This window comes from Mucor velutinosus, assembly GCF_035048745.1.
Source record: "Mucor velutinosus strain NIH1002 chromosome Unknown tig00001540, whole genome shotgun sequence".
In the NCBI taxonomy this organism is placed as follows: domain Eukaryota; kingdom Fungi; phylum Mucoromycota; class Mucoromycetes; order Mucorales; family Mucoraceae; genus Mucor; species Mucor velutinosus.
Window position 1 is genome coordinate 421,816 of NW_027041893.1, and position 14,906 is coordinate 436,721.

At 37.8% G+C, this 14,906-nt stretch overlaps 2 protein-coding genes across 2 annotated transcripts; one reads left to right on the forward strand and one right to left on the reverse strand.

Moving 5' to 3' along the window:
• Window positions 1-3,317: 3,317 nt before the first annotated feature.
• ATC70_004242 (uncharacterized protein) lies at window positions 3,318-6,878 on the forward strand (the record flags this gene model as incomplete). Its single annotated transcript, XM_064823549.1, has 13 exons — window positions 3,318-3,930; window positions 3,991-4,217; window positions 4,285-4,404; window positions 4,461-4,652; window positions 4,727-4,890; window positions 4,961-5,069; window positions 5,131-5,257; window positions 5,312-5,449; window positions 5,502-5,751; window positions 5,810-6,054; window positions 6,120-6,221; window positions 6,281-6,438; window positions 6,501-6,878. The coding sequence occupies 13 exons, from the start codon at window positions 3,318-3,320 to the stop codon at window positions 6,876-6,878; spliced, it is 2,823 nt and encodes a 940-aa protein (XP_064688374.1).
• Window positions 6,879-9,718: 2,840 nt separating this feature from the next.
• ATC70_004243 (uncharacterized protein) lies at window positions 9,719-11,554 on the reverse strand (the record flags this gene model as incomplete). The annotated part of the gene is made up of 4 exons (XM_064823550.1): window positions 9,719-9,963; window positions 10,019-10,558; window positions 10,609-10,710; window positions 10,771-11,554. The coding sequence occupies 4 exons, from the start codon at window positions 11,552-11,554 to the stop codon at window positions 9,719-9,721; spliced, it is 1,671 nt and encodes a 556-aa protein (XP_064688375.1).
• Between the last annotated feature and the right edge of the window lie 3,352 nt (window positions 11,555-14,906).

Consider the following 14,906-nt stretch of genomic DNA (forward strand, 5'->3'; position numbering starts at 1 on the left):
ATCAAACATCCACAACATCGAGAGATATTACTGCAATAGCAGCATCTATTTCTCTCTATCATCACTAAACCTACAACCTAGTTACAAATGCATAAATACTCTTTTTTACTAAATTCCAGGATCTTTAGTTCATTCTACACACAGATGAAATACACTTGATTCTATTGTATTTTATTATTCCATTATATTATTTGTGAAATCTCTTAAATCTGATTTCACCACAGACATGTTTGGCTGCACAATTGGTACTGGAAGGACCTGATAACTAATGCACTGTTCTACGTATACAACTTCCTCACATGATACATTTAAAAGAAATTTTCCATATCAAACTGTTGTGCAACAGATGCCAGATTTAATAGTTGCATCATATCATCTTACTATCTAATAATGTAGGCTTTAAATGGTATCTACATTTGGCTACGCTTTTACTACAAACACTATATCATGATAATTGACTGATCAATAGAAAATCAATTAATTGTAACCCTTCGTCGTTTCAACCCCTTAGCCAATCAGATTGCTTGAAAACTCCGCTGACCTAAAAAAAAATTTGCGAGAGTTTCCCCCTGTTTTGATGTGAGGCAAAATTTTAAGCTCCGCCATATACAGCAATATAGCCGTTACTATCATCAAATTTCCCTCAAATGCTAGAGCATGCCTTACTTACACCACCTAGCTTTTAAATTCTGGCGTTGAGACTCTCAATCATCACTAAAGTAAGTAGCGATAACCAAGTGGAGGCGGCCTATCTACCTCCTAGCCTCGGATAAAGTCTTGTTGAGCTTCAGGGATAGGCACATCCACACAACGTAAAAAAGATATGCTTCAAAAGAAACATAAGAAACGAAAAGAAAGTAAAGAAAAGTACATACTACTATAGGAGTATAGCAGTACGTAGGCAAAAAAAAGGGATACTCACACAAAGTGAGTAAAAGAAAAGTGTAACAAATACAACATCAGAGACGTTCAAAACAGCTCGCTGTTGTTGCAACAAAAATGCATACATGAGCAACATGCATGGTAATAGTCGGATGTAAAGCAACACAACCAACAAAAAGAAGAAGAAAAATGCAACAAAGCAAACATCATGAATGCATTATCAAGAGAAAAGAAGCAATAATACAAACGTTCAAAGAAGTTTTATATCATTGCGACCAGAAGAAAGAAGATACTTACCACTTACCACTACCATAGATGGACCAGATGATACGCAATCACCGGATATAGACCAGAGAATGAGCATACACCGAAGACAGTAGACCAGGAAAGACCATATTAGCAGCAGCAGAAGCAACACCAGCACCATAGAAAAACTAAAGAAAGAATACCATCAGCAGAGACCAGACAAAGACTACCAAAGAATTTACTTACCACTTATCACCACCACAGACAGACCAGATAATACACAATTACCGGGTATAGACCAGAGAATGAGCATGCACCGAAGACAGTAGACCAGGAAAGACCATATTAGCAGCAGCAGAAGCAACGCCAACACCATAGAAAAACCAAAGAACGAACGACACCAGAGACCAGAAGAAGACCAAAGAAGTAAACGCCAGACATGGTGAACCAAAGAAGCAGACAACAGAGATAGCAGAGAAGTAATGACAGAAACATTCACGTTAAACAGGCAAAAAAAATTATCAAAACATAATAAACAAATTTGATTAGTGCTGATTCTTCGCCTTCCAATGCTCGTTATCGAATGGTACCTACTATATTCCACTTCAAACAAGCAGTGTCAAGTACTTTTAACAATACAATGCCGTGTTATCAGAAGCTAGAGTGTTATTTTCAATCAAAAGGGTTCCAAAACAAATTGTGTTTGATGATAAACGCGTTTTGCAAAAAGGATAAAAAACCGTGCTATAAAAAAATGAGAGGGCACCCTAACCGACGTCACGACCAGTAGATTTGCTCTCAATTTTCCGCCGTGGAAGCCGTAACTGCTGCACTTTAATTTGGAATTGTGCAGTGGGTGTTTTCGTGTTCAAATTCGACTTGATCTCACATTCTTTAAACGTTTTTGCTAAATTTAATTATGAATATTGTCATTGTTATACTTTACTTTCTAATATATTTATAAAGAGTCAATGAAGGCGCATCGAGTGATGCTAGTTGCATTCAGCTTTCAAATTGAAAATAATGAGCAATCTTCAAAGATGTGAAAATGGGTTTTCTGCGAATATGTCAATATTCAGCATATAAAAATTTTATAAAAGTAGTTTCCAATGTTGCCTTTCATCTTTACCATCAATTTGATCTGATATGTATCACAAGGAAAGTCTTCATTTTGGGGTGAAAAACGCAATCGTTTGATTTTCATGAATTTTCCCTTGCTAATAGTCATGGAAAACAGCTCTTACACACTACTGTACTCAAAAAGAGTTGCATGTGTCACTACAAAAATGAGCATTATTTGTACTCATTCAGAGTTATATATTTTTCCATTAACACTTGGGGGATTTTTGTACCAATCACAGATGATATCGAAATTACATGTAATATCAAAATCCAATGCTGTTGGGCTTAATAGGCCCTGCTGCCTATACCGAGCTGCCTATACATGGCTGCCTATACATGGCTGCCTATTCCTAGCTGCCTATACCTAGCTGCCTATTCCTAGCTGCCTATACCTAGCTGCCTAAACCTAGCTGCCTAAACCTAGCTGCCTATACCTAGCTGCCTATACCTAGCTGCCTATACCTAGCTGCCTATACCTAGCTGCCTATACATGGCTGCCTATAATGCGTTCTGCCCTCTACTATACCTTGCTGCCAATTGTTTATTGATCGCAATCATTGGGGAATACCTTCTAAATATCATTTGATCCCAGTAGGCTATCATGCCTTCCACAACTCACTTGTACCCCCACGCTACTAGTTGCGCTTGGTTTAGCTTTCTCTTTCGACTGATGCAGAAGCTTCTTCCCTTAACTATATTGCCCTGCCTGCCTATCTAATCCTAGCTTCATTCTCTACGCTGCATTATTTTTGTAACAATAGTTTCAAGCATGCTATTGGCAGTTTTTATCAGTAGTTTCTTTTGCGAAAGCATTTGATGCGCAACCTCCTCAAAACATTGCAAATAATTTTGATGAGCACGCATCAAATACAAATTTCTGATTGCAGTCAACGCAAAGCACTTTCATCTGCTGGTATGTAATTCAGCAAATTGGTGTTTAGAAAAGAGCACAAACATCTTCCCCAACTGTGTAACTGTGTAGGTTGTGGAACAATCGAGTCGACTCACCAAATACTCTTTATAAGGAAGCCAGCATCACTTTTCTATTTTCGTCCGCTATTCATCAAATGTTGAAAAACGACGCAGCTTATAAAATTGCTAAGAGAGCCAAGAAAGCCACTGAAGAAGAGGCAAACAAGGAATCAAACAAAAAGGTTATCAAGAAAATGCCAACGAATGCAGAGGAGATAGCCTTGAAGAAAAAAAAACAAAAAGCACGCAAACAACGTAGCCGCTCTATAACAAAGTCTCAGATGATGAAGAAGAGCGCAAAGACTGCACATGCGAAAGCCATCAAGTACATCAATGAGCTGGAGAAACGGAATAGGCAAGCTGTAACCCAGCCTAATGCTTCGCTGAACGACAACACTAAACAACTTGTCCATGCAAACGGAGCATTTCATTTTGACGATGACAGCATCGACCATGGCTTCGACTACATAGAGCCTTCTAACCAGCGTTATGGTTTCACAACCATTTTCAGACAAAAAAAACAAAGGAGAATTAGAAAAGACTTTTGGGCTCAAGAAAGTGTCTCGCTCAAGAAGTGGTATCTTGAATCTCACGAGATTCATGGCCATGCTGACCCTACCCTCAAAGTCCCAAATCAATTGAAAAGCACATATCAATGCGACTGCAGCAATAAGAAAACATTGGAGGTATATTGTTATATGCTACACAGTAAGTAAATTTAGTGAAACTCCAAATATTACACAAGCTAAACTGACACTTGATTTGCAGACCATCAAAAAATCAAAGTTGATTATTGTATGCATCAACCAATCCTAAAGAAATTGGTATTGATGCAAATGTTGCCAAGCAGCACAATTCAACCAAAAGCTGCGGTCCATTTCGCCGTCTTTGAAAAACTGATGAGCTTGAAGCTACATGGAAGCATTTCAAATTATGCATTCGTGAAGACGCAGAATGTTGATAATCTCTTGTTGAGTAACTATGGTGAAAACGACGTAAGTTAAATGCTGCAGACCATTGTGCTGTTTATCTCAATATCTCGCCGTTCTCTTTTCTCTTTAGTTTAAAAATTTGAATAACGGCTTGTTCAACACACTACAAGTAATATATCGAAATTTGAAGAGCCATGCCTTGGATGATTTACGACTGGTCAACCACTCTTTGTACTGTCATGCGTGTTTTGTGAGTTGCGTTGCAAGGCATCTCGTTAGCAAAAACTGATTCAGGCTTTCTTTTAGGATGGTGATACCGTTGGAGTTGTAATGGATGGCAACTTCCAATTAAAAAGAAAGATGAACAAGCGAAACCGAAATGATGTAGATCTCTATCCTAGTATCTTTTCAACAAGCTACGACATTGCACAGCTGTGGGAAGTCGAAGGTGAAGTTGAAAAGTTTGCTAATGAAAAAGATGATGCGAAAGAAGAGCTGGTAAGCATATTGACAATATAGATGCACTAAAATGTTTGTACTTGATGGTGCATACTAATCACATTTTCATCAAGTGTGGTCTTGAAGAACTAGACAACATCAACAACCCTACGTTCAAAGCTGGCTCAGAGAAAAATCGAAAGGTGAGTAACCGTTTTGACGAAGAAGGAGTTTTTTCTATGAATTGTGCAAGACATGGCGTGCCTATTCGATTATACGATATTTATAATGGCGAAGGGTAAGTAGATCTTGGTAATGCTAAAAAAAAAGACTAACAACTTTCTGATTCCCCTAAATGATTGTAACAGGCGTAAGTACGCACTTGCGGCTATCAGTCATCTTATGAGTTTATTGGGTAACTCTCAGAAACTACTAATTATGTATGACATTATTTGCTTGTGTAAGGGCAAATTAGAGGTAGGCATATACATATTCAGAGACTGCATACATCGATTCCAACACAAGAACGAACTATTAGTCGTGTATACCAGGGCTAAAGGAGAGGGCTCCTTTATATCTCGTGACAGTGTTCCACGCCTATGCCCATAGCATGCATTGTCAAGTCCAACACCATCCACGAGTTGTCAATGGCAGTGGCAATACCGGTAAATAAGCATGAACAATAAAAGTGGAGAACAAAATACTGACTCAATAATCAGATGGCGAAGGTGTAGAGTGCTTCTGGAGCACAGCAAATCGCTTCATTTCCATGATCAGACAGATGAGCAAATTCAACCGCAAATCATTGTTAACAGATGTCGTATATCATTTTAGACAGAACAAAATGTTGGAAATTCGTAAGCTATACATAGCTTTCATATTGTTGTCTTACTAATCTATTTATAACAGCGGGACAAATCTTAAAAAAGTACACCAATGCAATGAAGAAGGTGAGCGAGCTCAACATTACAAATGAGAAATTTTTTGCACTGGAAGAACAGTGGAGTGAGCATGTAGAGATCGTGATGATTCCAGCAACTCCTGCCGGTGTGCAAATCCTTATAGATAAGGCAGAACAAGAAACCCATGTCAGTAGGTATTCTTACTACCTAAAATTAACCGTTGAATATTTGCTGTTGAATGACTTGAGAGATGAAAGGTAACTTTTAAACATGTGCATAGAGGAATATTACTGTTGAACCATTTTTAAAATGTAGTGGAAGAAAAATTGAAATCACTACCAAGAAAGATATCAATAGAAACAATTTTTTGGTCGATCAAATCAAGCAATTACAATCTGTGTATGGGTATGCGATGATCAACAGCCTAGATGATCCAGCCTTGCAAGAACATCGAGAACGGATCATTGAAGTTCGATACAATGTAATGAATACATTTGTAAAACACCTCTTGTTTGCAATTCTGATGAAAGAGCACAAGATATCTCAACCTGGCTCATTTGGTAATGGCTTGGCCTTTTGTGAGAACGAAAACTTCCCTTAGATTGAACTCTAACCCAAATGATAGGCACTGCAAAGGCGGCCAGAGTTATTTTGTCGCTTGAAATATTGAAGAAGAAAGCAGAGGCGATCATTTCGATGATCAACAAATTTGTAGAAACCTCATACAGTGAGTTATAATTTTGAATCGCAAGCGAGAGCAATATCTTAGTGTATAATGGTATGAAGGTACGCAGGCAGAGATCGACAGAAGAAAGAAGAAGACAGTCGGAAAAGAAGTGGAACGGATCAGACTGTATGCTGCCGAAAATGGTCTGGATTTGCCCACCCCTTTGAACAACTGGCATATATTGAAAAGAAACGTCGAAGAAATTTCTATTTTGATAGTAGGCTCGAGTAAACTCAATAGCATAAGAAGCATGTATACTAATGATACTTTTCGATGAAGGGTGAAGCAAAGAGGGTTCTTGGCAACTACGAAAGTGAGTTGTCATCGTTGAGGGGAAAACAGAACAATCATTTTGTCAGAATGAGAGTTCTGGACGTTGCTCGCCGTCAACGCAGTGCCAAGTCACTGTTGAAAAATATTTCAAGATCCAAACCTCCGGTATTGCTTGCAAGCAGAGATGCCTCTGACTTGCTAAACAATGTCGTTATTTTTCCTGAGGTGGATCTTAGCGATGACGGGAATGAAATTTTCGACAACATTGAGGATGATGTGGTTGACGCCGGTGATCCAAACGATGCAGATCCTGGTGAAGGCGGTGAGCCAAACCCAGAAGACGAAATTCTACTCACATTTCAAGACATTGAGGAAGGATCATAAAGCATCAAGTGCCTATTTTTTTATTTTATATATATATATTATCTAGTAAAACTTTATCGTATGAAAAAATCTCAACATATATGTTCCTGTATCAAATTATCCCTGAATTAAATGAACGTTGCTACAAACACTAATAATGGCAATTTTCTCTAAAAAAGAGAACGCAGGGACTTGAACTCGTAATCTTGTCTGTTCCGTCGACAAAAAGTTACCATTTCGCAAAGCAAAAATTTAAGAAATTTCAAAAATTCTAGGTAATACTATAGTTATTACAATATTTTGTACTACTACTCACGTGATGTGAATCAACTTGATTGTCTACTAGCTTTACATGTATACAAAACTAATTGTATTCTTGTAAAAGTATCATAAATCTAATATTTTTAGCTTCTCAAAGGTATTTCCGATGTATCAGAAATGTAGAAACAGTGATCATATTGACTTAAACTAACGATAAGCTAATAATAAACTATGAATCTTCTGAATCATCTTTAATACAGTCAGCCCAACATAGCATCGTATTAAATCATATCAATAATACAGCAATAAAATGGTAAAAAGCTTTTAAATGGCGTATTTGTTGAACTGGATCATATAATATATTAATGTAGTGAGTACACTTTGTCACAGAAAGCTTCTATGTGGTACCTTACTGTAATGCTAAGTTTTCTTGTTTGCTTTGTACTTTGCTATAAAATCATTGAATTAATAATATTAGCTGTTTCCAACGATTCTCTTTATTTGAAATAACATTTCTAGTATTGAATACATTTGCCACGTGTGTCATTCATCGCGTTTGATTAAGAACAAGTACTGTAACGACAGCGAACGGCTGTTGTTGTTTTATGCCTCAACAGTGACTAACGCTATCTAACAAGATATATTCAACATATGATTATGAATTACAGAGCACTGTTGTATTATAACTGAACCTCGTCATTGACATTACTTTTGCTGCTAGGTGCTTCCGTTTGTTTTCTATTTCGCAGATAATTTGACGTACAATTATATATTATTTATAACGCTATTATGAAAAAGCTACTGTGATGTATGAAAACCGTTTCATAGTTGACATCCTCATATTCCAATAACTGAATGCATTTGCTTCCTAGTCATATCAATACACTGATAAAGCAAATCAATTCAAGCTAGTGGTTTTATCTTTAGCTCTTCTTCCTCCACTTCCTCCTGACTATCACCTCTTAACAATAAAGGTACGTTCTTTTATTGCATACACAAATATTTTTAGTACTTGTACCTAGCTGCTATTGCTCTCAGTACAACTGATCAAAGTGGGCTATAGTCATATAATTGAGGTAGCAATCATAGTCATAGAGGCATTCACGCTTGCTTTGTCATGAGTCAAAAGTCATTCGTACTTTGTCAAGTTAAGCTACCACTAGTCTCGTGTATGATGAATGGCACAATAATTTATTGTATATAGCATACTGCTAGTAGAAAAGCTCTGTGTGAGCACCGTTTTTGCCATACTGTAATTCAGCGATGGTTTACTTTGAGGCTTGAAATGTCCTTTTTGAAATATTGCCTTGTCCATACTTGAATTTCTCCTTTGTGCGTTAATCAGCTTTTGCAATTTGTATCATGTATATTTTGCTGACGGGAATCTATGTCTTTGTATAATGTAGTAATAGAGCAAAATTCAGCACTTGGTTTCGACGCGCTTCTTGAGTTTTTAATGATTAATGGTCTCAAACACTGAACAACCTGTATAGTCAATGGAATTGTCGTAGCAGGGTCCATAAATTGGCTAATAAAGCAATATAGTAATATCTGTCATATAGACGGTAGTGGTGACACTGTTTGTGATGTTATACCCTTGTCTCGGCTTTCGTTGTATATATTTTGAAGGAAGACTCATACTTACTCTTGTTCAACCACATATAGCTTGATTTAAAGTGGCAAGCTTTCGTCTCAGAAGAGTTTTTTATTCGTCTTATTAGACAACCCTCTCTTGAGTTCAATCTTTTGTTGAAATCGAATGATGAAATTTAGGAACGAACATGAAAATGACGAATTCCAGAGGGTATTTTGACTGCAATGCCTATAATTCCCATGCTTCATTTTGTGTTCGCCCCAGAAGTCCAATGAAATCCTCTTGATACTGTACGTGGAATGGATAAAGCTAATAAAATCAGCAATCTGTTTACACTAAAAGGTGTAACACACGGAACAAGTACTCGAGTACAAAATCCCTTTTGTAGATGCGTCAATCTTGATCAAGGTTCAATTCTATATTGTGTATGATCTGTTTTTCAAGTGCCAGCTCCTCCAGCGACTATCAAAATATCTATACGTTGTGGTCTATTTGTTGATTGACTTCAAAATTCGCATTATGCTTTAGGTAAAGCTCATACCAAATAATCGTATATCGTGACCATACAACACCGCCGAAATTGAATGCTAGACAGCAAGAGGATGATGAAATGGGATGGCAATGCTGCTCTACTGATTTTATGATGTATCTTGATCAATCAAAAGTAAATTGGAAATGAAGCGTTGATAAAAAAGATGAAAACAGTTGACTGCAATTATTGAAGAAAGCCTCACTTTTGATCAGCAAGGTGATACATTTTAATAATCTGTGCAACATTTATTAAAGGAGTGCTGGCCCAAAGTATATATAGATACACGCAATATTAAATTAACAATCCCCCTTTTTTTTCGAATTTACGTCTTTTTACCACTTTATAAACACATATACAAAACTACATCCAAGCTAATCAACTGTCTTTGTAAAGCATTTATTCAATTAACAAAATAAAGATGGCGACACTCGATATACAACTTCAACTACAAATGACCATTACACGCAAACCACATCAATTGAGCCTTTTAAAGTCAATAACACCATCGCGAAAGCCTTTTAAAACCCTCTTTGCATCATCAGTAGATAAACCCTCAATATCATGATCAACTTTGCCCTTGCGGTTTGTTTTTGGGTATGGCAAGTCCTCTGGCCATCCAACGAGACCATACACATGACCATCACGATATTTAGTTTTCGTAAACACCTTCTTCCAACTAGGAGCCACTTTTTTTTCGTCAGACAAGCCAATTGCCTTTGCTATAAAAATTATTAGAAATGAATTACATGGATTGGTTAGATGTGCGATACTCACACCAGGCATCTTTGGCTACGACTCGTAAATCTTTGATATCTTGCTCTTTGCTTCCACGAAGCTTCTTGTTTGATTTTTGAACAAGGTCAGCTGAAATGGCATTATTGCTCGGATCAAAGGCAGCCAGTAGAGCATTCGATGATTTGGAAGAAAAGTTCGAAGGAACAGGCGCAATAGCTGCAAAATATCCAGCGATCGTTGGTGTATCGTCCAGTGTTGAAATTGCTGCAGCAGGCCTTTTTTGAGAACCTCGTGCTTCATTATCCTCTCGTGAATCATCACCATCCTGGAACGAGCCATCAGAGTCATAATCGTCATCAGAGTCCTTCAGGATTTTGGGATACCTGCGAGTAGCAGTGTGGGGAGTGTGGGGAGTGAGGGCAGCATGGGCAGCGAGGGGAGTGAGGGCAGCGTGGGCAGCGTGAGGAGTGTGGGCAGCGTGGGCAGCATGGGGAGTGTGAGCAGCATGGGCAGCGTGAGGAGTGTGGGCAGCGTGGGCAGCATGGGGAGTGTGAGCAGCATGGGGAGCCTTCGTATTACCTGCCAAAAATTATCAATTTTAGACATTGAAAAACCAGTGTAATACATACCTGGGGTAATACGAGTTTTTCGCATCTCTCTTTCCAGAAAACCGATGATACTCATCGATGGCAGCGTTTCATCGATTTGTTTAAAGGCTTCTTTTGATTCATCTATGACATACATGTTAACGAATGTCCTTATAACCGACCGTAAAAAATGATTTACTGTACCAGAATTTGGCTGATACAATGGTACGTAGAGTTTATCATAAATGGTGTCAGTTGCTCGGTAAATCATCAAATGTGTGCGATAATTCTCTCTGAAGAAATCTGCACTTCTGCGAAATTGTTTCCAATGTCTATCAAAAGACTTGTACTTGGCCAACATGTCAATGTTCGAGGACCGCTTCTTCTCTTCCTCTGCCTCTAGTTTGTATGGCCGTTGCTGCTCTGCACTAAGCGCCTTCCATTGGGCTCCAAGTTGCTGCAAATGGGCTTTGCGCTCTGATTTCAGAATTTTTTTGCCCTGAGTATGTTCCTTCTGATACATACTCCAGCCACTGAGCTTTGTCTTGATTGCTTGGGGAGGCTTGAACTCTCCAATGAATTTTGTGTGATGCTCGTAGCACACATGTGCTCCAAGGTATCGCTTCACTTGGTCTTTGGTGAAGGCTGCATTTGTTTCAGCGAAATCATTTATCAAGAGATCCACTTTTTGGAATAATGGTCTTAATAAGATTTCATCATCACTTCCATACATGAAGAACGACTCAGTATGACTGTGTTTGTCTTCATCCTCATCTTCGTCTTCATCTTTGTCTTCATCTGCGTCTTCATCTTCATCTTCATCTTCAGGCTCTACAGTTAGGCGAGTGCCGTCGCTGTTATCACTCCAAACGTCCCCAGCATCTTGTTCAATGATTGATTCATCATCGGAACCACGACCAGTCTGCTGGCTCGCGTAATCCATCTCTCCTTCTAAGGCGCCAAAATAGTTTTTAATCAATTTACTCATTTTAATGTATAAAGAAAGAAAGAAAGAACAAAAGCAAAGAAAATCTCAAATGTATTTATAAAGATGGCTTGCTCTTAACGAGAACTGTATAATTGCAACGGCTTATCAACAGAAAATATGATCCACAGCTTTAACAACGCATGCATGAAGCGAGATCAATTCATAAATAGAAGCATGCGAAGATTTCAAAAATGGTACAAACCCGTTTGTGCTTCTCCCTTATGATAAACAGACAACACCTCGTCATTCTCCTTGAAAATGTTCTATAAGAATTTGAGTTGTTCCACAGTTGCGTAACATCGCTTTTGTCCAACATTAATTATCAACTGGGTTCTGAATGGCAAAAAACCTATGCTTATTTAAGAAGTGCAGCTTAAATGCCGACAATCACTGTACTAAGCAGCTACTTTGACGAATAATACAACGAAGCCATAATAAATGTAGGCATAGGCATATATGACAGTTGGCAGAGGCACGCAGAAAAGTGGGCAGAGATGTATCTAAATGTGGGCAGAGGCATATATGAAAGTTGGCAGAGATGCATATGAAAGTAGGCGGAGATGTCTTTAAATGTAGGCAGAGATGTTAATGAAAGTGGGCAGAAAGTAGGCAGAGAAGTATTTAGATATGGGCAAAGGTATATATAAATGTAGACAAAGGTATATATAAATATAGGCAGTGGTGTATTTGATAATAGGCAGAGATATATATAAACGTAGGCAGAGATTTATATAAACGTAGGCAGAGATATATATAAACGTAGGCAGAGATGTTAATGAAAGTAGGCAGAGATGTTAATGAAAGTGGGCAGAAAGTAGGCAGAGAAGTATTTAGATATGGGCAAAGGTATATATAAATGTAGACAAAGGTATATATAAATATAGGCAGTGGTGTATTTGATAATAGGCAGAGATATATATAAACGTAGGCAGAGATATATATAAACGTAGGCAGAGATTTATATAAACGTAGGCAGAGATTTATATAAAAGTAGGCAGGGATATATTTAAATGTAGGCAGAGATGTATCTTAAAGTGGGCAGAGATGTATATAAAAGTGGGCAGAGGTGTAAATGAATGTAGGCGAGAAAGGTATTCATGGGTTGAAATGAACAACGTTTCCATTGGACTAAAAATCCATGATGTTGGGGGAAATCTGATTGAACTCTGTAATAGTTAAATTTGCGCACTTTGTTTAATGTAACATGTAACTCTTTTTGAGTACAGTGTGGTACGCAACAGGTCTGGAAAAACGATGATTTTCATGAATTTGCAACTACCCAAAAAAAATTGGGATAAAGCATCAGGAAGTAAAGCGTGACAAAGAGGAGCCATTCAGTGCTATTCCAAGCGCTCAAAACGCTTTGTGGCATGAGTTATTCGAGCTTGGAAATGGCTAGATTTGAACAGAATTCGACCTAAAACGACAGCGTAGTGGGTTGCGTTACCAGAAGAGTAAGTTACGGTTCTGTCTGATAAGCCAGATGTTCTGTATTGTACATTATGAAATCTCTAGTATCAATCCAAGACGTGGAAAGGCTGTCTGCCCTTCGTGGTGAGATGCACACTGTGGAATACATCCACTATGATCTGCATTCCAACAGTTCATCCAGTTACCAGATTTAGATATAAACTGTATGTACGCTGGATTAGATGTACGATATCGATTTATACTATAAGAAGATATGGACTTCAGATACGCTAGTACTATAAGATTCATACTATATAAGATATAGGCTATAGATGGCACCACGGACATGGATGGCACTATAGACTTATACTTGTATTCCGACATTGACTACGGATGTTTACCATATCTGGATAGGCACCAAGATTAATGCAATATGAGCTTGTTGCTTCAGATGTGCACTTCATGATCCACGCTATAAGACACATGCTTATATCCGTGATACTAGCTACAGATACTTTATGTACTACAGACTTGTACTATATATGAGACATGCTATAGACATGCATACGATATGCTATAGACATGCCATATATCCAGATACATGCTAAAGATGTATGCTTAGCGATATACACTCAGATATGTACTATTAATATAGACTAAGAAGACTGTACCTATCGGATACATGCTACTAGATCGATATTCTTATAGAAAGGATAGATCAGGGTACTTCGGATGAGAGTCTAATTATTCATCCAGACAGAGCTAAATCATGATTAGCTTGCTGGGGTTGTCTTTTAGCATGATTAGACATTAGTTGATCTGAGTTGACTTATTTGTTAATCTAATTAATAGAACTTTTATCCATTGTTACAGTATATAAGAAGGATCATCTACCTGGCCAGTAGAGAGACTTCAGTTTACTTTACACCTGTCAGTTTGATAATAAAACATACCTTTATCAAGTTGACTTTACTGTTTTTTTTTACTCTTTTTTTTCCGTGAATTTTAGTCTATAAAGCCTCAAATTCCACAGTAACCCCTATAAAAAAACCAGTTTTTCTGCGCTATTATCAGTATAATTGACAGTTCTACTAGATTCTTTTGTTTAATCATCAAATTCTGCTTCCCTATAATTGCTCTAGAAAATGAGACCTTATTTTAGCACCAAATGCAATACTTCCTTTCAAAATTGGTTGTTAACCCTAAATTCGCAGTTTGTAATGACTAAAGCAATGTTCTTCCTTGATAACAACAGCACAGAAACGTCTGTATTGTGCTGAAATCTATAGAATAATTTCAGGGAGTACTTTGATCGACGTTGGCTCGCAAAAGAAAACATATTTTATGCACACTACTGTAGCAAAAGTTAGCTCTTGAGCGATTGTTTTTGGGTATAATTTGGCTCGAGAGCTAATCCTTTCAACAGTGTGTTGTAGCTCCATGAAGTCATTTAAGCCCGTTTTTACTACAGTTCGTTGCTATCGACTCTTGTATCACAGAATTTGTAGACATCATGAGTGTTTGCTAGATCTGGGTAAACAATTTTGTTGTTGCGACCCCACCGTAAAGGGACCAGTCTGGCGTGTCTACTATTAACTATTTTTTCTTATCCATGTTTTCAACCTTGTGGATAGACTCTAAGTAGTTCGGCGGCTGGATATGGTATCTCTGTTATGTTCGACCATTAAAAAGCTGTCTACTGACCTGAGAAGCATTTTGCTGAATACAAGCAAGTCATTAAATTCAAAGTCGCATAACATTATTGACGCTCAAGTGCCAAGGTTACTGCAATTGCGCATTTCAAAAAGCAAGGTCTGGGCCTTGGAACTGGAATAAAAGCAATTATTACTTTAAAATTGAGTTCTGTACAATGCAGAACATCTGCGCCATCAGACAAAAGTGTAATTGACTTACTCTTCTAGCAATGCAACCCATTACTCTT